A 21,304-nucleotide genomic window follows, 5' to 3' on the forward strand; every position below is an offset into this window, starting at 1 on the left:
TCACTTCGCTTCGCACGCACCACAGCAGTTCCATGTGGTCGGATGTGAATGCATGTCCATCGGCTATCACAAGGCATGACGACTGTACATTTGGCTCGACTCCAGACAAGACCGATAATTTGCACGATCCAGAAAACGTGACTGTAGACTTGGATGCAAATCCTACCTTAGAGCGTAGTTCCCATATCATGGCGTTCAACGACGCATTTACAGTGTGTGTTTTGTCATGTAAACACTATTCGAGAAGCTCTGTATTGGAGAGATCTCTATAAATTGGCTTTATTGCCACAATAACTGCCTGTGGCAGCCCGTTTTCGTGCATATATTGTGTTCCTTCTATCTGAGTCTTGTAAAACTTGCATCATGTATTTGCTTCCTTGGGACAAAGCACATGTTGTGGCGGGTCGTCAGATGAAGCTTCGTGGAGGAAAGTTGCCCATTCTGAATGAGGGTAGTTAACAATTGTCTTTTGTCAGTTTTCGCTTTCAATACGTAAAAACTTCAAGGCAGGCAGTAGGACACGGTTCAGTCCTATACCAATAGACGACGTCAATGTTATTACGTGCAACAAAATTATAATATCACCTCGCATTTTTTTGAGAACCAAATACGCGAAATTCCATCTCACCCGAATCAACATCTACAACGAAGCATCTACGATCAAAATGTGATAGATGTCACTCGTAAAACTCAGTGGAAAGATTTCTATCTCGTTGTTATAGATGGAGATAACGCGGATCCCTACGCCAGAATGGTGAACGTGAACTATTCAATTCACTGAGAGATAGTATTATCACTTAACAGTTCAAGAATGATGGTCATCATTGTGTTGTTCTTGTAGCCCATATCTGGTGCAAGTTTCAGTCCCTCAAACATTTCAGTTTTCAAAATATCTCTGTAGAAGGCAATGCAAGTCACAATGTACGTACAGGAGTTTGAACTCATGCCGATAGATATAGCTGTGCTCGCCATCGTGGTAAACACGATACAATCACTTCGCTGAAAGAAACGTAGTTTTCTTCACAAAAGCACAAAAATAGTGGTCGTGAGAGGTTCATTATATATATACTTTTTTTGTAAAGAAGACCTAGCACTTTACAACGGGTACCAACTTCAGCTGTCGAAACATTCCCTTTTTCTCAGTATTACTGTAAATGACAGACCGGATAAGGATTATACATACAGAATATGGATTTAAATACTACTATTATAAATATGGAATTAATTCGTATGTCGATGATGGCTTTCTTCAGCAGGTCTTTAAAAACCTTGTCAATTCTGGGACAACACATGAACTAATGACTTGGTTCATGATGTCAATGAACAGAACAGAGTTTCTTGTAACTTTTACATAAGCTATATTAAGGCGACACTCCGGAGATAAAAATCGATATTTTGGTCATTTTGGTGATTTTTTTACTGAAATTGAAAGGATTAAGTTTCTTTTTTTCTTGTCTTGAAGCTATTCCGCTGAATTAAAACAATTTATCACTGCAATAATGCCTTGTTTGCCAATTGTAATTTTACATTTAAATACCATTTTCTCAAACAATATTCTGCCAAATGTAGCAAAATTTGTATGGTATATGCATCACAGCTATGTTAAAAAACGTGCTTATGGAATTTTTGATTGCATACTTTTTTCAAGTAGTAGGGACTTCTAAGTCCAAAATTTTAGAACGTAAAAATTGTACAAACTTTAGTACAATATATCTCCTTATATAAATTATGCACAGAAAAATCGATACATAGTGCTTTCAAAAGAAGTATTAACTACCTAATTACGAATTTACATTAACATGTTAATTAAATTTCATGAAGAATCGGAATTAATAATTTCAAAAAAATATTTTAGAAACACTATTAGGCCTAATTGTATATGAAAGAAATGTTCGTGATAACTCTACTTTTATGTAGATGACATTCCCACAAATTTTCGTGAAAATCCATACATTAAAAGTAAAAATATATTTTTATCTCCGGAGTGTCGCGTTAACATATTAAAAATGGCTTGGTTCACTATGGCTGTGAACCCTTCATACGACAAGCGTCCCACTGAAATGAGCGTGGCGCATATTCGTTCTCGTGTCGAATAAAAATGTACATTTGATATTTTCTGTTTACAGGTTGCAACTGAGATTCCTAAAAGATGTCGTCAGGGAAGAGCGAAGGCGAAAAGAAGCCGCCCGTAAACCTCGGTAAATATCTCATTTCCGGTGGAGTTGGTGGAGTATGCACTGTAGTGACGGGACATCCGCTAGACACACTCAAAGTTCGACTACAGACGATGCCAAGACCTGGGCCAGGTGAAGAGCCGTTATATAAAGGAACATGGGATTGTGCACGGAAAACTGTTCAGAAGGAGGGTGTTAAAGGTCTTTTCAAAGGTATGGGTGCACCGGTCACTGCAGTATCGCCAATCTTTGCCATTTGTTTTTTTGGTTTTGGAGTAGGAAAACGTTTAATACAAAAACATCCTGACGAGCAACTTACGTTACCAAAAATCTTTGCTGCGGGAGCCTTTTCAGGAATATTTACAACCATAATTACGGCTCCAGGAGAACGTGTGAAATGTATTCTTCAAGTCCAACAAGCTGCTACAGGCCCGCCAAAATACAAGGGCCCTATAGACGTGATAACGAAACTCTACAAAGAAGGTGGCATTGCAAGTATTTACAAGGGTTCAGTGGCCACGCTTTTGCGAGATGTGCCAGCCAGCGGTATGTACTTCATGACATACGAAGGTCTTCAGCATTTTCTTACTCCTCCAGGTTCCTCTGATCTCGGAATTGGCCGCACCATCGTAGCCGGAGGAATGGCTGGCATTGCTAACTGGGTGGTGGCCATGCCAGCTGACGTTCTCAAGAGCCGACAGCAAACTGCTCCTGAAGGATCCTATCCCGGAGGACTCCGAGAGGTGTTTACGACACTCATCAAAGAAGAAGGTGTTGGTGGTCTTTACAAAGGATGCGTACCCGTGTTTCTACGAGCATTCCCTGCCAATGCAGCTTGCTTTTTCGGTTTTGAATTGTGTATAAAGTGTCTCAACTGGATCACTTCGCGCTTGTGAAATCCAAGGTATTTACATCTTTGTGGTGCAGGTTTTTTGCACGAAGTTTATTTCAACGAAAATGATAACGCTGGCTCTTCATCACAATAGATATTTAGAAATAAGTCTAAAGTAATTAGCATCCTAAGAAAGCAGGTAATGGACAGTAATCGAGACAACGAGTGTTATAAATGATTGTTCGTGAAGGCTGCTGACCGATACGCACATTTTCCCCTATTCTATGCTATAAAGATATCCCTTTCTCTTTTGTAAACGCAGTATCTACTTACGTAGGATCAGACTCAGAATTATAATACATATATTCTACTGTAAGTAAAGACATTCCACTTGAGAAAATATTCTGTCTTTTCTAAAAGTCGATAAATGACAGGACCCTTTTGTAACATCATCATTATCTAAAGGCTGCGCCTTGTCGCTGCAACCATTGATCTCTTCTCTCTGCGATCCTTTTCATCTCTCCATAACCTTGGCATCCCATCATCTCAACTACCTCTTCAATGATCTTCTTCCGTGGTTTCCCTCTGCCTTTCTTTCCCATCACCTTGCCTTCGAACAAGTTCTTTATGAAGTTATTATGCCGGAGAATGTGACCGAAAACTGTAAATGAGGTTTTATTTTAGCATTGCGGAGGGTTGTTAGCGACCTCTGGTGACTATGATACCCAAAACCTTGTTTTGTTGTTCAGGGGCCTATTCCACAAAGGTATGGTCTTGTATATTACAAGTAAATTCTCTAGTAACTGGTAGAAACACCAAAGTTTCTGTCCCACAAAAGAATTTTCTACAGTTGTACTTTATTACTTCATACTTACAAATTACCAGTGAGTTTTTATGGGTGTGTTCCACGAAAGTACTAGTAGGCCTACTTGTAACTTACTAGTGAATTGGGAAGTACAGTATTCTCTACTAGTGGAAGGACAATAATATATAAATGTACTAGTGCTATTTAAATATACTTATTTCAGATACATTTTTATAAATATGTGGTCTAGCAGTAGTGATGGTGATGAAAATAAAAACTACCGTCTGTATAGGGAAAGAATAAACTTTCAATTTAACACGGTATTCACAATGAGCGTTTTAGGTTAAGCACAATACAAGTGGATGAACTTTTGATAGATATTGGGCATAGGTTAAAACATCCTACGAACAGAAATAAACCTCTCTCTGCTAAACAACATTTACTAACAACTCTACATTGGCTTGGAAATGGCGGTCAGTACCATGGTATTGCAGGTATGCATGGGATGGCAAAATCTCCGGTCTGTAGGTCAATACATTCTGTGGTAGCTGCAATAAATTATATAAAATTTCCTCAAATTGTTCGTTGGCCTGAAAATACTGAACAAACATGTTCCAAGAAGGACATTCCTGGAATCATTAATGAGTGGAATACCTCTTACATACGTCCAACTTTTCCCCTCAAAAGCTCCATGAGCTTTTCCCAAGTCAAATATTTCCATCCAACCATTTATTTTGTCTTGTTTTTCCAGACTCTCGCTGAATGCACTGAAAAGAATATCTTTCCTTCTTTCCATTTCCTTCAAAATGAATAACTTCGTTTCTCTTGACACATTTTTAACAATTCATGCAAAGTTTGCAATTTTGTAACAGTTAAGTTTGGCGGCCGAATATCGTTATTAGCGGCATATGATTCCTAATGACAGACAAAGGTATGTCAGATTATCGTGGAACATATGCGAGGATCGCTGAAGAACAAAATGGGTGATAATAATGGAGTAATTTCCTATCATCAAAAACTAAACTGAAAAATAACATTGTAGCATTAAGAAATTCACAGAAATATTTGAGTTCTTTGAATCTTTGCTGGATAACTTAACTTACCTTAAATACGACATTACGATAAATGAGGCAAGCATAACCTAATTCAGTGAATGGAATACGAAAATAAACAGCTGATTCCTGCTACTACGTAGTATGTTTATTGATATGTCGTTACTTGTAAAACTTGTAACAATTCACTGGTAATATACAAGAGACTTTCATTTTTTTGTAGAACAGAAATGTACAACTCCGTACATTACAAGAACACACACTAGTAACCTGTAATATACAAGACCATACCTTTGTGGAATAGGCCCCTGATGAAGCATCTGCAGGAATTTATTAAAGCTGCTGTGCCCTACTGTCGGAAGTCCTTCAAACTTACGAGCGTAATACGAGGTCTTGCTACTTCTTCCCTTGGAATGTGTTCTGTTACAGTATAATAATTTATTAAGGTGAGCTCGAAAGAGCATTATTTAACCTAGTAAAAACATTTACAAATTTGCAATTTTTTATATTCTCAGTTCATAAATTTATAGCATTCCCTACTATATTAGCTAATTGATTTCACCCTTTTCGGACATTCCGTTTTATGATATAGACTGCACTCTGATCACAGAGGGAGCAAACGCACTCATTGTTTGGTTTATGAAAGATGGTATTCTGCAAATAGATTGGTGAAAGCCATGTATGGCTAGCCTGGTAAGAACATGACTTTGTTCTTGACCTTCCTTAGTTTCAGTTTCTGCCACATGTAACGCTTGTGCTGTAGAACACCTCTTCTATCTCTTTTCTCTTCACCTCTCTCAGTCGTTGAAGCTTCTGGCTTGATCTAGTAGCTGGCAGAGAGTATTTTAATCATATCTTTTCTATGAAGAAGGTTTCCCATAAGAACATAAACTAGCCTTGAAGGGGATGCCTTGTTCACACCCATAACTCTCTTCATGAAATACGCCTTTACATTTTCAATTTCCGCTAATTCACTAAATGACAGCTTTTCCCATATTATTTCAAAGTACTGTGAAAAAATTCATCTCCGTATCAGTTGACAGCTGAGTTATATTTCTTATTTTATAAGTGGTTCTGATGACCGCTGTGGATTTTTCCTGAATATGTATCCTGAAGGAACTTCCTGTAGATTGCATGGTGATTCCTAAGTACTTGTACTTCTTAACAACTTGAAGCGGTACACCTTCTAACATTATATTGTCTTTTGCTGCTTGTATCCCTCCTTTTCTGAATACCATTTAGACAGTTTTCTCCTTATTTATATTAACATGATTCACCTCAGACAATTTCTCTAGTTCAGCTATTTCTGTTTGCACTTCTTCTTTGTTTGATAATCCAATCATCATGTCATCTGCATACATGATCAAAGTAGCTTTCGAATTATCGTTTATAATTGATTTAAGATCTGCCGTTAGTATATTTAACAGAATAGGACTGATAGGATCACCCTGCATGACACCGTTGGTTTGCCTTATTTTTCCTTGATCTTATATCGTTGTTACTAATTTCAATGTAATTGTATCACATGATGTTTTGTAATATTAAGGTGAGTGGGTGGCTTTCCCCCATAATGTCTCCCAATTTTTCCATTAGCTTTCTTCTGTTCACTAGGTCAAAGGCTTTTCTGTAATCTACGAATACTGCTTTCCCTTGGGATATCATAATACTTCTTCTGTATCCTGTATTAGAAGTGTCACGGCCTGTATTGTGCTCCTCTGTTTCCTAAAACCAAATTGGGAGTCTGGTACATAAGGATTAATTAGTTAATTAGTTATTAAGCCTTTCGTTAATGATACATGTGAATACCATCTTTTTATGCTATTTGGTCTGGACGTCGACCTATAGAGGTCTTTTGCTCCTTGTGAATACCTTAAAAAGGACATCCTCTAGTACAATTCATCTGTAGGAATCTGGGTTGTCAAACGATCCTTCTCCTTTGTAAAGAATTGTCATGGTTACTGTCCTCCATTTTTCTGTTATTTATCGTATTTGAAAACATTTGTTTAATAGGGACACCCGTAGGTCTACCAGGATATCTGCAGATTCTTTCAGGTGTTCCGGAAAAATTCCATCCGGTCCTGCCACTTTTTAAATCTTGGTTTGTTGTATTACTCTCATTAGTAATTACTGTGTCAATTAACTCATCTCTTTTGGGCTCAATATTGTATGCCTCGTCTGAGTTCATTTGATTTAAAATTCCAATGAGTTGGCCGTGCGTGTAGAGGCGCGCGGCTGTGAGCTTGCATCCGGGAGATAGTAGGTTCGAATCCCACTATCGGCAGCCCTGAAGAGGGTTTTCCGTGGTTTCCCATTTTCACGCCAGGCAAATGCTGGGGCTGTACCTTAATTAAGGCCACGGCCGCTTCCTTCCAGCTCCTAGGCCTTTCCTATCCCATCGTCGCCATAAGACCTATCTGTGTCGCTGCGACGTAAAGCCCCTAGCAAAAAAAAGAAATGTGTCTCCGATGCTTCGATAGAAATTTCTCAAGACGTATTTGCAGTTTTCTTATTTAATGCCAGGTAAGGATTTGATAAGGCCTCTTGTACTTGCTTTTTCTAGATACTCCTTTCTCTTAGTTTCCAGTATAATTTTATACCGTCTTCTCCTCTGCCCACATTGTGCCAGACTTTCCTTTTTATTGGAAATTTTGGCTAAGTGTAGAGCCTCCAAAACTACCTTTCTTTCTCTGTAGCAGTCCGGCTCCATGGCTAAATGGTTAGCGTGCTGGCCTTTGGTCACAGGGGTCCCGGGTTCGATTCCCGACAGGGTCGGGAATTTTAACCATCATTGGTTAATTTATCTGGCACGGGGGCTGTGTGTATGTGTTGTCTTCATCGTCATTTCATCCTCATCACGACGCGCAGGTCGCCTAGGGGAGTCAAATCAAAAGACCTGCACCTGGCGAGCCAAACCCGTCCTGGGGTATCCCGGCACTAAAAGCCATACGCCATTTCATTTTCTCTGTAGCATTCGTTATCGAACCATAACTGTGCATATCTCTCCTTACGTTCCACGCAGACTGATTGTAGCGGGCTTGTAGCAATGTTTACGGCTTCATTTAATTTTCCCTCTTCATTGTGCTGTTTTGCCTCTTCGACCTTGTAATTTTCTTTTAATTTCTCTACATCTAATTTTCTGGTGTGCCTGTGTGGGATTTCGGTCTTCCTGTTCTTTACCGACTCCCTCCCTCCATATGATTGTTGTCAACGGCACATGCTGCCTTATTGGTGCAGCTGCCGACGTCCATAGTCCTATCTGTTCAATTATATTTGTATTTCATATCGTCTGTACAAAACCAGGTCTATTGCGCTAGAACCGTTCGATGCTATATAAGTTACGAGCTCTGGTTTGTTTATAAGAGTGAATCCTTCCTCACCGATAATATCCAGTATGATTTCTGTTTTCGGATCTGGTTTATCTATCCTCGCGTTGAAATCTCCTGCAAATATTAGGTTTCTTTCGGTTTATACCTGTATTATTGCCTTCATAATTAATTCCACTGCATCCTTTATAGAGGTGTCTGGTTTTAAATACATTCCAATAATAGCCAGGCTTTCCGTTTTCATCGTTACTATGTTGTATTCTTTTCTTATTTCTCTGATCTTCCCTACTGTTGATTTGAGGAGTATTGAGACCCCTCCTGACGGCCTATCTAATGTTGGAGTGGCAAGTAAAAGTGCATGTAAGTCATCTCCATTTATCAGCATTGTTTCTGTTACTATAGCAATGTCAAAATTCTGAAAGTAATTATTGGGCGGCATAACGATTGCATCCTTCATCCCTTCTATATTCCATAGTAGCATTTGCTCCTGCGGTTGATTCGCTACGGAATCCTGGTGTTTGTAACCTAGTGCCCTCTTCGTGTCGTCGAAAAAAAACCGCCGTACTAGCAGTCCTGTGGGCCAGAAACCTGGGACATTTACTCTTTCGAGGTCACAAAAAGGAATTCTAATACGGAAAGCCTTTTTATGCCTCCTTTGATTTATTGGATCGCATTCTATGTCTGAAATGCCGTTGTCTTTCATATAGATCCTCATGTCCTCTATAGTTGTTTCATTGTTTAAACGTCCGACTCGTTCGCTGAATGGTCAGCGTACTGGCCTTCGGTTCAGAGGGTCCCGGGTTCGATTCCCGGCCGGATCGGGAATTTTAACCTTCATTGGTTAATTCCAGTGGCTCGGGGGTTGGGTGGTAGTGCTGTCCCCAACATCCCTGCAACTCACACACCACAATAACACGCAGTTACCTACACACGGCAGATGCCGCCCACCCTCATCGGAGGGTCTGCCTTACAAGGGATGTACCCCTGTGGGTGGGGGCGGTAGAATAACACCCACGGTATCCCCTGCCTGTCGTAAGAGGCGACTATAAGGGGCCTCAGGGGCTCTGAACTGTGGAGCGTGGGTTGGCAACCACGGGGCCCTCAGCTGAGTCCTGGCATTGCTTCCACTTACTTGTGCCAAGCTCCTCACTTTCATCTATCCTATCCGACCTCCCTTGGTCAACTCTTGTTCTTTTCCGACCCCGACGCTATTAGGTTTGCGAGGGCTAGGGAGTCTTTCATTTTCACGCCCTTCGTGGCCCTTGTCTTCTTTTGGCCGATATCTTCATTTTTCGAAGTGTCGGACCCCTTCCCCTATTTCCCTCTGATTAGTGTTAGATAGAGGATGGTTGCCTAGTTGTACTTCCTCTTAAAACAATAATCACCACCACCACCACTTACAAGGGATGCACTCGGCTAGAAATAGCCACACGAAATTATTATTATTGTGTAAACGCCCAACGTATAGCCAGCTACTCTTAGGTTATTGTTGTTGCTGGTGTCATCTTTATTTCCTATTTTACCATTAGATTGTTGAGTTTACCTTATATCTTTAAGTGATACGACAGAGTACCAAGTATGACCTTCTTGGTTCTGCATCATTTTTCTCAAGTCAAACTGATCCTGTCTTTCCCTTATAGGTGTTGTTGTGGGTTGTCTATCACTTCCCTGCATCAAAATTGCCGTGGTGTTGTGTTCATTTCTTAGATGGCCTTGCTCAAACTTTGGCGGTTACGGGGCTGTCTTTTTCAAGTTTATCTTTTCAATTCCATCTGAATTCTTAATCACATAAATACTGGGGTTCTCGACTGTTATCCTTTCTGTATTTGTAATACCGTGCTTATTTCTTACAATACTATTTCTTTAATTTCTTCCTTCATGTTATTTCAGTCCTTAGTTCTTTTAATTCCTCTTTGCCATTTTTCATTAGTAGAAAGCCCTCCTCCCATTCCTTGCATAGCCAGAGTAACGTGCAGCTTGGTTTCTTTAGTGTTGTGAAATCCCCTGCACTGACTCCTGAACATTCCTTGTGGAACCATAGTTTGCATCTACCATCACACCCTGCCGCTGCCGTAGTTTCTATTACTGCCTTTTTACATTCTTCGCAGGAATCGCTAGAGATCATCTCTACTTCTGTACTCTTGCCTTTCTATTGTCAATTGAAACAAAATGGGAGCCAGATAATAACGCGTTAAGAACTTTGTACATCTATGTCTGCCATCTAGCGGAGACTTTTTGTCACAGCCTATTCGCATAAAGCCTTGCATAGAGCAGGCAGTATAGGACGATCGAGACGGCGGTGGTTGAAATATAAAGCTTATCGTCAGGAACCAAAACTTTGGTCTCCGTCTGAGACTTGGGGCATGGTCACATTAACGTTACCGTAGGCCTTGATCGCCAAAAATGCCGCGGCTACAAGTTAAGTTCCTTCGACGTAGAGTTGCAGTTCCCCTTGATATAACATTGAGTTTCATTTATTGTAAGACATATTCATGATCATTAGCTTTTCCTCAATGGGACACGTATCTTCTTAACGCAGACTTACGTTCATCGACAACGGGTACCCTACATAGAAAGAAAATATTTAAGACGCCTTTAGTGTTTGGGCAATACGCGTATATCGCCTAGAACAGGCATCGTCAATCGAAAGCGAAATGCCTTCGGAGCCAGTTTGCTCCCCGCTCTCGAGGAAGAGAGCAGCTTAGCGAGCAAGGATGGGAAGAAGTAGGGGAAGTGCATGACGTAGTACGTACTGCAGGTCAGTGGCGCAAAGGTATAGCACATCTTTCTGGACAGGTTAGATTGCGACACGATACGCGTGAACTCGTGAGAGGTGACACTAGTGTGTTTCCGTCTTTATCCTCACACTACACGACGTTCAACTCTAGTCGGTTAATGTTGCAATTGCTATGGAAGAGATTTCAGCACAGCGTAGGCCATCGACGCCAACAAGTTTCAAATATTCTTGGGAAAAATAGTATGAATATATCGCGGCCAGTGTACCGCGTTCTATTGAATAAGGAAGGACTATGTCCATAATATTTGTTTTATTTCTAATAAGTAAGTCTACGTAACCCTCAAAACCCTGCGGGCACAGACGGCACTGAAGCATGCGGCTCGTGGTTTGTTCTTGTTCACATACATACCTTGTATCGCTTGTGCTGAACCCTCAATTCTTCAAGTTATCCCTGGATCGTCCCATTCATGATTGTAGCCTGTTCAGGGACGTCCACACTAGCCAGCTTTCATTATGTCCAGTGGTAACTGCTCAACTGCTGGCATCCATCCACGGAGGTGAGGGGTCTTCTTCTTCCACAGCTCCAGCCTTGTCTCCTCTGGTGAGACAGCTTGGACCTCAGATGTCCTCATGAAGCTCTTCCGGGATCTCAGCCGTTGCTGTGAAGGACTATGTCCATGCAGCGGGAGGGCTCTGTTCTGTTCCTCTTCCTGTTTGTAGTTACTTCTCTATATACACAGGGTGGCGCTATTCCAGCCAGGTAATAGAGCTTATCTGTCAATATAAGCTTTAAGCAACCTGTAATCAACCTGAAGGTATCTACGTGTCTGGCATGAGATGAACTGTACCAGAATGGGGAAACATATTTATCAGCAGAAAAACACAGTGTCATTGCTGAAGTTCGGATTGTTTGAGGATAGAGCACCATCGTGACCCTGCCAATTTGCGAATAATATTACTTCGTGTGGCGATTTTCATCTTATTACTCTTACAACGGGTTTTGAATGTAAGCGCTCTCTCAAGAGTCACTCCCAGGTATTTTGGAGTGAGACAGTGCCGCAATTCGATACCTGACCATTCCAGACGTAACTCATGATGAGCTTCCCTATGCCTTAAATTGAAGGCACATACTTGTGCCTTAGAAGGATTGGGTCTGAGTTGGTTCTGATTGTAGTATCTTGAAAGAATTCTAAGGGCGGTTGTCACATTGATCTCCACAGACTGAAAGCTTGAGTCTTGCACATTAAGGGCTAGATCATATGCATATATAAGAACTTTCTTGTGTCTGAGTCAACGGCTGGTCGTTGTTATAGATGTTGAAGAGAACTGGAGCCAAGACACTTCCTCGAGGTAGGTTACTTTTTCAACAACTGCACTGACCTTGGAAGTCAACAAAAAAAACTGCGGTTTTGAAGGAAATGCTGATAAGTCTAGTTAGATTGAACTACTTGACGTGGAATAGATGGAATGATGGATTTTACAAAGGATGCACGCCCGTGTTACTACGAGCATTCCCTGCTAATGCAGCTTGCTTTTTTGGTTTTGTACTGTGTACAAGGTTTGTCAACTGGATCACTTCACTCTTGTGAAATCCAAGGTATTGATATCTTTGTGGTGAGAAAACTTGCAATATTGTTCCTTTTAACGAAAATGGAAACCCTGACTCGTCATCACATGAATAGTTAGAAATAATACTGTATTTGGTTCCAGCCTCTCACCACTAGATACCGTGGTTCAAATCCCGGTCACTCCATGTGAGATTTGTGCTGGACAAAGCGGAGGCGGGACAGGTTTTTCTCCGGGTACTCCGGTTTTCCCTGTCATCTTTCATTCCAGCACCACTCTCCATTCTCATTTCATACCATCTATCAGTCATTAACACATCACTTTGGGAGTGGCGACCCCATCGTACTAACAGCCTATATCTGCTTCATTCATTCCATCCCTGACCTGGTCAATGACTGGAAAACAGGTTGTAGGTTTTCATTCGTTCCAGCCTATCCCACTCTAGGTCAAGTGTTTCACCCAAGGTAGTTAGAGTAAGAGGTAGGGATCACGCGCAGGTCTCCCCACCACGCTTGGCCGTCGATGACGTCACTTGAACCCTCAGCGCCTTGTCCTCTATATGAGGTAGGCTAATACACAGCTGTAAGCTATTCTGTTTTAGCCACAAGTTAGAGATAACTTCATTGATATTTTAACATCACCTAAGAAAATGCATTCCACTTCACTATTACAGTAGAGTAATAATAGCAGCGTTTCTGAAGTATTTCGATCTGTATAAAAGGATGTACCAATGCTAAGACTGTGATAGCGGTGGAATGGCCATTCCATATGTTCATGTTCTCAACACCTATGATAACAATAACAAGGGGCTCTAATTGTTACAGACTCGAACATAAAGCTTGATGACTGCGAGAAATATGTCCGTTGTTACAAGCAGTATTGGGAAACTATATACACCGTCAACAACACAAACAGCAAATGTTAGGAAACTGTCCACAATACAAACAGTACAGTAAATGTTTTCCTGCAAGTGCCAAGAAATGACAAATTCCACGTTAACATTAGATAGGCCATATTCATGAGCCTGTATATCAACATTCTTAGCACTGGTTTCATACACAACATAATAAATTGCCTTTCATAATGCATAATGTATGTTATACACAAAGAATAATGCTGATATTAAAAATATATATAACAAAACACACTTAACCATAGCAACAGTGGAATTTCTTTTTCTTCTTTCTTTATCGGTGTTGTATTAACAGAAACCCGGTCTCTTCAATGTCTTACTTTTGTTTAAAGCGTCCATTCGAATAAAAGAACGGCTTCTCACGAAGCAACTTGCAAGCTCATAAATTTCGGAGAATTTCTTTTTCAGGATATCCGTTAGGTTTGTGATGATGTTAGAACCCTCTTTCAGTTCTTTCCCGTTGTAAAATTGAAACTACCGAGCTCGATAGCTGTAGTCGCTTAAGTGCGGCCAGTATCCGGTATTCGGGAAATTGGGTTCGAACCCCACTGTCGGCAGCCCTGAAGATGGTTTTCCGTTGTTTCCCATTTTCACACCAAGCAAATGCTGGGGCTGTATTTGGCCACGGGCGCTTCCTTCCCACTTCTAGCCCTTTTCTGTCCCATCGTCGCCGTAAGTTGGTGCGACGTAAAGCAACTTGCAAAAAAAAAAAAAAAAAGAGAATCTTTCTTGAAATTTAATTTCCACCCCTTGTAGTTTGACCTGTTTTCTCTCCGTAATTACTTTCTATATCGAGGTTCTTCTTTATCCTAAAAGCTATATAGCCAGTGAAGTCTTCAAGCAGCTCCTTGGTTTCACGACTCCCCTCGAGCTGTTTTACTAGATCTTCAAGGGCTTTAACGAACCCTTGCTCATCCTCCGATAAAAAATAGGATGTTGTAGGCTCAACGCTGGCCTTAGACTGGTACACGATATCCGAGTTTTGATCGAGTTCATCAGTACATATTTGGGCGTAATATTTAATAATCTTCCGGAGAATTGGAATTTCTTATCGCCTTGGAAGCATTGAGGCTAGAAGCAATGATTTCACCTTTCGCGTCATAGCTGTCGGAAGAGGATCGTCATAAAGCCTTCCGAACCCTCGAAGCTGAGAAAGATAGCTTTCGATAATGTCTTGATTACTTCTGTCACCATTTATTTACGTCAGTGGTTTTAGGGAATTCATGAAAGTGTATGTTTCGGTCCTTCGCGTGCCTGCTATGATTTGTGCAGCCTGCAATGGCATGACAAAGCATACTGAAAAGTGTACATTATTACTGCTTTTTACGTTTTATCTCATAAAATAAACACACACGGTTTCTTATACACCACAGATATGTTACTATCGTGTATTATTAGCACCTAGCTTCTGCGTGCACAGCAATTCTTACTCGAACTACCTCTACCTCACTCAGAGCAGATTCAACGCGAGGGTCCTGCGTGACGTCACAGCTCTGCTTTGCCACTGCGCACCTCTCTCGTGATCCCTACCTTGTATTCTACGTACCTTGGTTTCACCGTAGCAAGAAGCGCTCCGCTGCCCGTTTTAAAGGTAAGCTCTTAAATAGTTTATATTTGCGGTAGTGATTTCTTATATTTAGCGGTAAAGCTAGGAAATGCAAGCTGATAACTACGTGGTTTTGTACATAGTATGGGCCAGGCCATGGCTAGAGGCAGCTATCATACCGATCACTACATTCCAGAATGTAATTATTATAATTGTATTTGAACAAGTCAATTAAGAGTAAAAAGTAACGATTACAAGTAAAAATTACTGAAGGAGTATTCGATACTAGCGATTTTCACCGCAGCGCTATCTGACGGCAGTTACTAGGATAGGCCTACATGAAATATGTCCCAAATTCGTATACACTCTTAAATTAACAATTAGCTTGTTGCGTGGAGACGGCCTTTGCTTCGAGCAAGGACATTTTGAGGAAGAACCTGTAAGTTTTAAACAGGGTAAATTTTGTTCCTTATAGATAGGACCTGGATGTTTACGACATGTAATATTTTCTTGATTATCTACGGTGACTAAATTATGCAATTTTCACGGCTCACATCCTGCGATGTTGAGCGGTCTTTTCCCCGTTACAAGTCAATGTAGCGTGAAAATAGAAGATCATTCCTATTTGAACACTTTAAAATGCATGTAATTATTTCTGATCGCCCGTCAAAATGTGACATTTATTTCATTCTGTGCAGAGTCGAGAGTTACCTCTGATCCTTTCGCCCATGAATTGTGAAAATCTGATTTTATTTTTTGGACAACTATTTAACGTTCAGTCGACGAATATAGTATCCAATTCACGCAAGCATTCTAAATTACTTTTGATTGTGAAACACACGATCTTTAACAAAAATAAATTTTCTCCATTGTTCGCAATAATTTTAAGTGAATATATTGCGTTATGAGAATCCTCCGTGGCTCAGGCGGCAGCGCACCGGCCTCTCAGCGCTAGATACCGCGGTTCAAATCCCGGTACAAGATTGCTATTTGGGATCGGCAGTTCGGTAACCAATCCGGAAGCTCTGAGTTTCAACGAACTTGCGTTGACCGAGCAACGCTTGGAGATGTTTCATTGGTAACGTTGTTTCCAGTGGACTTCTGCAAACATGACAGTCACGTGGAACAAGCCTATATATACGTGTGCAACGAGTTTATTACTATTGCTGTTGATGATGATCACCTTTACGAAGTCTTTGCTGTACGAGTTCATTACGGGTGCATTACTGTACCATTTCGGAGTCATGACAAGTGCATTACTCGGTAATTACAAGTTCCCGGTGAGCAGTCGGTGGAAGACACTATACTTGGGCCCACTATACGTTTAGCGCCACCGGTGAGAAAAAGTTGACCAACGCTGCTCGAAAAGGCTCTGTTGCTATGGCAACGATAAAAGCAATGCCACATTTAAGGAAGCAATCGGCACGTAGCTTGGCTTGCTTTTTTTTTTTTCCTAGTTGCTTTACGTCGCACCGACACAGATAGGTCTCATGGCGACGATGGGACATGGAAGGGCTAGGAGTGGGAAGGAAGCGGCCGTGGCCTTAATTAAGGTACAGCCCCAGCATTTGCCTGGCGTGAAAATGAGAAACCACGGAAAACCATTTTCAGGGCTGCCGACAGTGGGGTTCGAACCTACTATCTCCCGAATACTGGATACTAGCCGCACCTAAGCGACTGCAGCTATCGAGCTCGGTAAGGCTTGCTCTCAGTCACTTTTGTGATATTATTCGGAGTATTACTGTGTTAGCTGTGTTAGTTGTTGCTGGTTTATGTAATTATTAAAGTGTTTGTTTCCTGAATATTATATTTGTTGTTGGTTTATTTTCTTGCAAGTTAGTCAGTGGCTAGTTGTACTGTTCTATTCTCTAACATGTGCATTTGTTGAGGTTACTGTCAGTTTAGTGATTACGAAATCTCATATTTATCGGCAATGACGTGTTCTGTCTTCAATGCCGGAATTATTTGCACAAGTTTCGGAACGGGTCAAAGTTTATTGAATTGCATTAGACCTACATACTTGATTAAATATTCAGTCTGTATGAAAAGGTGATATGCCGCAGATGGAGATAACTATGACAACGCAGCATACATCGTATCTACTGCTTTCGCCGCTCAAATGTCAGACTCTAACTCACATGGGACAAACTATACAGTGTTCTTTTTTGTTAGACTCTGGATTATTTCTCTCCGAGGAAATGCACACTGTGGGTATGTGTAATATGGAGATAATATATTGTTGTTCACGTAACTGACTATTAACTAGAATATACTGTAGGCCAAGTGGTCAGTGCATGGTCGTTGTTTGATTGATTTGACGTGGCATTTGTCTTGCATCTAGTCCACATACGTTTTTTTACATGGTGAAGTTGTTTGATTAACGGAGTATAGTGAGGTGACTGGGTTTGTCTTAACATACTGTTATAATCCGAAGTGTGACCTTCAGAACTATGTATAGTTGTGGTGTATAATTTCTAGATTGTTGTTTGTGGATGTTTATACTGGTCTCATCACGTGATTATTATTGTTGGTGTTTGTATTGTTTTATCTTGTTTCGGGAGTAAATTCTAATAGTGAATCTGATAGCAACTCTTTTATCAGTGGAGTAAGGAAAAGCCTGGCATACTACCCAAATTTATTTTCATGTTTAAATAGTAGCAGGTAAGGTACCGGTAATGAAGCAAATTTGGAGCTTCGTCAGCCTGATGACCGCTCTTTGGTAGAAGGAATTCTTTCATGTTCTACAGAGTCAATTATTCCTGTAAATCTTTTGCAGGTGGCGCCCAATTTCGAGATTAATATTTATTTCAAGTTAATATTTTAGTTCATTACCCAGATTTATTGTTTCATTTTCGCCAAGTGAATGCATAACAATCTAAATAACACAAGAATAGACAGAAATGTCTCGTAAATAAATACTTTTCTTTAGAAGTTGTTTTACGTCGCACCGATACAGGTAGGTCTTATGGTGCCGCATAAATAAACAAACAAACAAACAGTACACTGAATGTGCGTAGTCTCATGGTCTTCCAGCAGTGGTGCGATTAGCTTCATATCCATGTCGGAGATATAGTTTTACGGCTGACTGGCTACTGTTTCCGTTTGGAATCATAGATAAAGTTCTTAGTTTTATAACTATATGCCCTTCTCTGGATGTGTTTATTAACCTGAAAAGCCTAACTTCAACTCTGCGGCTAACCTTACAGAGTTAAGTTCGACTCTGGAATCATAGATGAAGTTCTTAGTTTTATAACTGGATGCCTTCCTCTGTTTGTGTTCATTAACCTGATAAACGCAAGGTCAACTCACCCGGCTGATCTCGCAGATTCGTATTGTACTCCTTGGCTAACTTTAAACTTACGAGCTCGAGTTCAAATCCCGGCTAAAGCAGTGTACGTATTTCCTTGTGGGCTTCAGCTATTTTTATTAGTGGAAGGGGCTCGTATCTTCTTCTTCTTTTACTACATTCTAAAATGTGGCATGCTAATTTTATTATATCGACCTTAGTTGTATAGACAACAGCCGTAGCCGTGTTGAAACACCGGATCCCATGAAACTCCGAAGTTAAGCAACATTGGGCGTGGTAAGATTTGGATGGCCTGCCACGCGCTGGTGGTGGGGCGTAAGGAAATGGAGGAGCGGAAAGGAACTGGCCATCCTACCGTACGTAAACTCCAGCTCAGCCACACCTCTGCGGAGGTTCCGACCTGCCTTCGGGCAGAACACACCCCTTTTGTTGTATAGAGGTTCAGCAGTGTTGTTATTTTAATGGCATATGATATTGGCATTTATATTTCACTATTTTAAAGTTATAGACAAAATCAATCACTCAGCCACTACTGACCTGCATTTAGGGCAGTCGCAGATTCCCTATCTCTTGTTTTCCTAGCCTTTTCTTAAACGATTTCAAAGACATTGGAAATTTATTGAACCGTTTCCTTGGTAAGTAGTTCCAATACCTAACTCCCCTTCTTATAAACAAATATTTGCTCCAATTTGTCCTCTTGACTTCCAACTTTGTCTTCATATTGCAATCTTTCCTATTTTTAAAGGCCCCACTTAAACTTATTCGTCTACTAATGTCATTCCACGTCGTCTCTCCACCGACATCTCGGAACATACCACTTAGTCGAGCAGCTCGTCTCCTTTCTCCCAAGTCTTCCCAGCCCAAACTTTGCAACATTTTTGTAAAGCTATTCTTTTGTCGGAAATCACCCGGAACAAATCGAGTTGATTTTCTATGGATTTTTTTTTTCAGTCCTTGAATCAAGTAATCCTGATGAGGGCGCCACACAATGGAACCATACTCTAGTTGGGGTCTTGCCAGAGACTTGTATGCCTTCTCCTTTACATCCTTACTACAACCCCTAAACACCCTCATAACCATGTGCAGAGATCTGTACCCTTTATTTACAATCCCATTTACGTGATTACCCCAATGAAGATCTTTCCTTATATTAACACATAGGTACTTACAGTGATCCTCATAAGAAACTTTCAGCCCATCAACGCAGTAATTAAAACAGAGGACTTTTCCTATTTGTGAAACTCACCACCTGACTTTTAATCCCATTTATCATCATACCATTGCCTGCTGTCCATCTCACAACATTATCGAGGTCATTTTGCAGTTGCTCACAATCTTGTAACTTATTCATTAGTCTATACAGAATAACATCATGTAAGTTACCTCTCCGAATTATTATAATTATTTCTTTATAGGTTGCACCTGCGGTAGCTGAATCATGCCTTCAAAGGAACACGAGGCGGAAATAAGCTCTTTCAATTATTTGGTGAGCGGCAGTGTTGGAGGAGCCTTGGCTGTATTGGTTGGACATCCCCTGGACACAGTAAAAGTTCGACTACAAACGATGCCTAAAATTCCCGGAGAGGAGCCGATGTATAAAGGAACGTGGGATTGTTTCGTAAAGACTCTCGCCAATGAAGGCGTGCTGGGTCTTTTAAGAGGATTGACTGCACCTCTAGTTCTAGTAACTCCAATGTTTGCCCTTTGGTTCTTAGGTTACGACTGGGGGAAGCGTTTGCAAATGAAGCGGCCTGACGAAGAACTTACTGTCCCGCAACTGTTAGCTGCTGGAGCGTTTTCGGCATTAGTTACTCTCCCAGTACAAGTGCCAGGAGAACGGATTAAATGTGTACAGCAGGCTGCTGAAGCTACCCGGTACCAATATCCACTTTCTACGATAAAGAACTTATACAGAGAAGGAGGAATTCGGAATTTCTATGTAGGAAGTTCCGCTACCCTGCTTAGAGAATTACCATCTACTGGAATATACTTCATGACATATGAAGAGCTTCAGCGAATATTAACCCCTGAAGGCGCTACTGAGGTAGGAGTTATGCAAACTCTGTTTTCTGGCGGAGTAGCTGGTATTTTTAACTGGCTTGTAGCCATTCCACCTGATGTTCTTAAGAGCAGACAGCAGGCTGCACCGGTAGGAACGTACCCTCGAGGCCTAATAGATGTATTTACACAACTTATACGGGAGGAAGGTATTCAAGCACTCTACAGAGGAAGTATACCAGTCCTCATACGAGCATTCCCTGTCAATGCGGCTTGCTTTCTTGGATTTGAATTATGTTTGAAATTTCTCACTTGGCTCGAAGAAACGTGAAACTTTGCGTGTGGGAGTGGGGAATTACTGGGAGTGAACTGTTGGAATATATTTTTAATATGTTATAGCTACACTTTTAACAATACGCATTGACCTATCAAATAATAAATGGAAGTTTATGAGGTTTGCTCATAGTTACAATGCTTCGGTAATTCGTTTTTAAGCCTCGTACAGTGATATACAGAGATATGTAGGGTAAATTACGAGACTTAAGCCGTCAAGAGATTATTTTCGACATAAATATATCTTATGACTGAGGGCGATCTGAAAATTTGAGTTACGGAAGTTAGCGTGATGGAAGTGCAACCCTTGCAGCTGTGCAGGCAGTGATGCTAGGAATGGATGGATGACCAGACAATGTTAGTGGTGAAAGTCAACTCAAGAACTGAGAAAATATCCTTCCCCGTGTGAGCACGTCCCCTGTTTCCCCTTCCCGTTTCAGTTCACTTTTTCCGCCACAACCGGCGTATTATTAACGTTGAGGTTCTATCCGGCAAATATTTCATTCTCAGGTAGTGCAGCATTAAAATAAATTACTTCCTTTGACATCGTTGTACTTTGATTACGTTCCGAACCTATTTCTTCCTTTATTGATCATGTAAAACCTACAGATTACTGACGAACACCGAGGCAAGAGAAGTAAGGTTTATTTTTACTTTCTAATGAAATTTGTGTGAGGCACATGCGGACTTACAATGAAAAGTATGACGACATAAGTAT

At 40.8% G+C, this 21,304-nt stretch overlaps 1 protein-coding gene across 3 annotated transcripts in view; it reads left to right on the top strand.

Moving 5' to 3' along the window:
* LOC136885044 (mitochondrial carnitine/acylcarnitine carrier protein) overlaps positions 1–21,101 on the top strand; it is a 33,598-nt gene extending 12,497 nt beyond the window's left edge. For 2 of the 3 annotated variants that reach the window (XM_067157434.2, XM_067157435.2), the window contains exon 2: positions 2,127–3,406. In XM_067157434.2, the coding sequence (XP_067013535.2) occupies positions 2,150–3,070 (921 nt within the window). In that variant the 5' untranslated portion in view covers positions 2,127–2,149 and the 3' untranslated portion in view covers positions 3,071–3,406. Of the gene's footprint in view, positions 1–2,126; positions 3,407–19,670 lie in introns of those variants that run through there. The other variant, XM_067157436.1, reaches the window with a different exon arrangement.
* Positions 21,102–21,304: the final 203 nt, after the last annotated feature.

Source organism: Anabrus simplex, chromosome 13 (genome assembly GCF_040414725.1).
Source record: "Anabrus simplex isolate iqAnaSimp1 chromosome 13, ASM4041472v1, whole genome shotgun sequence".
NCBI lineage: Eukaryota > Metazoa > Arthropoda > Insecta > Orthoptera > Tettigoniidae > Anabrus > Anabrus simplex.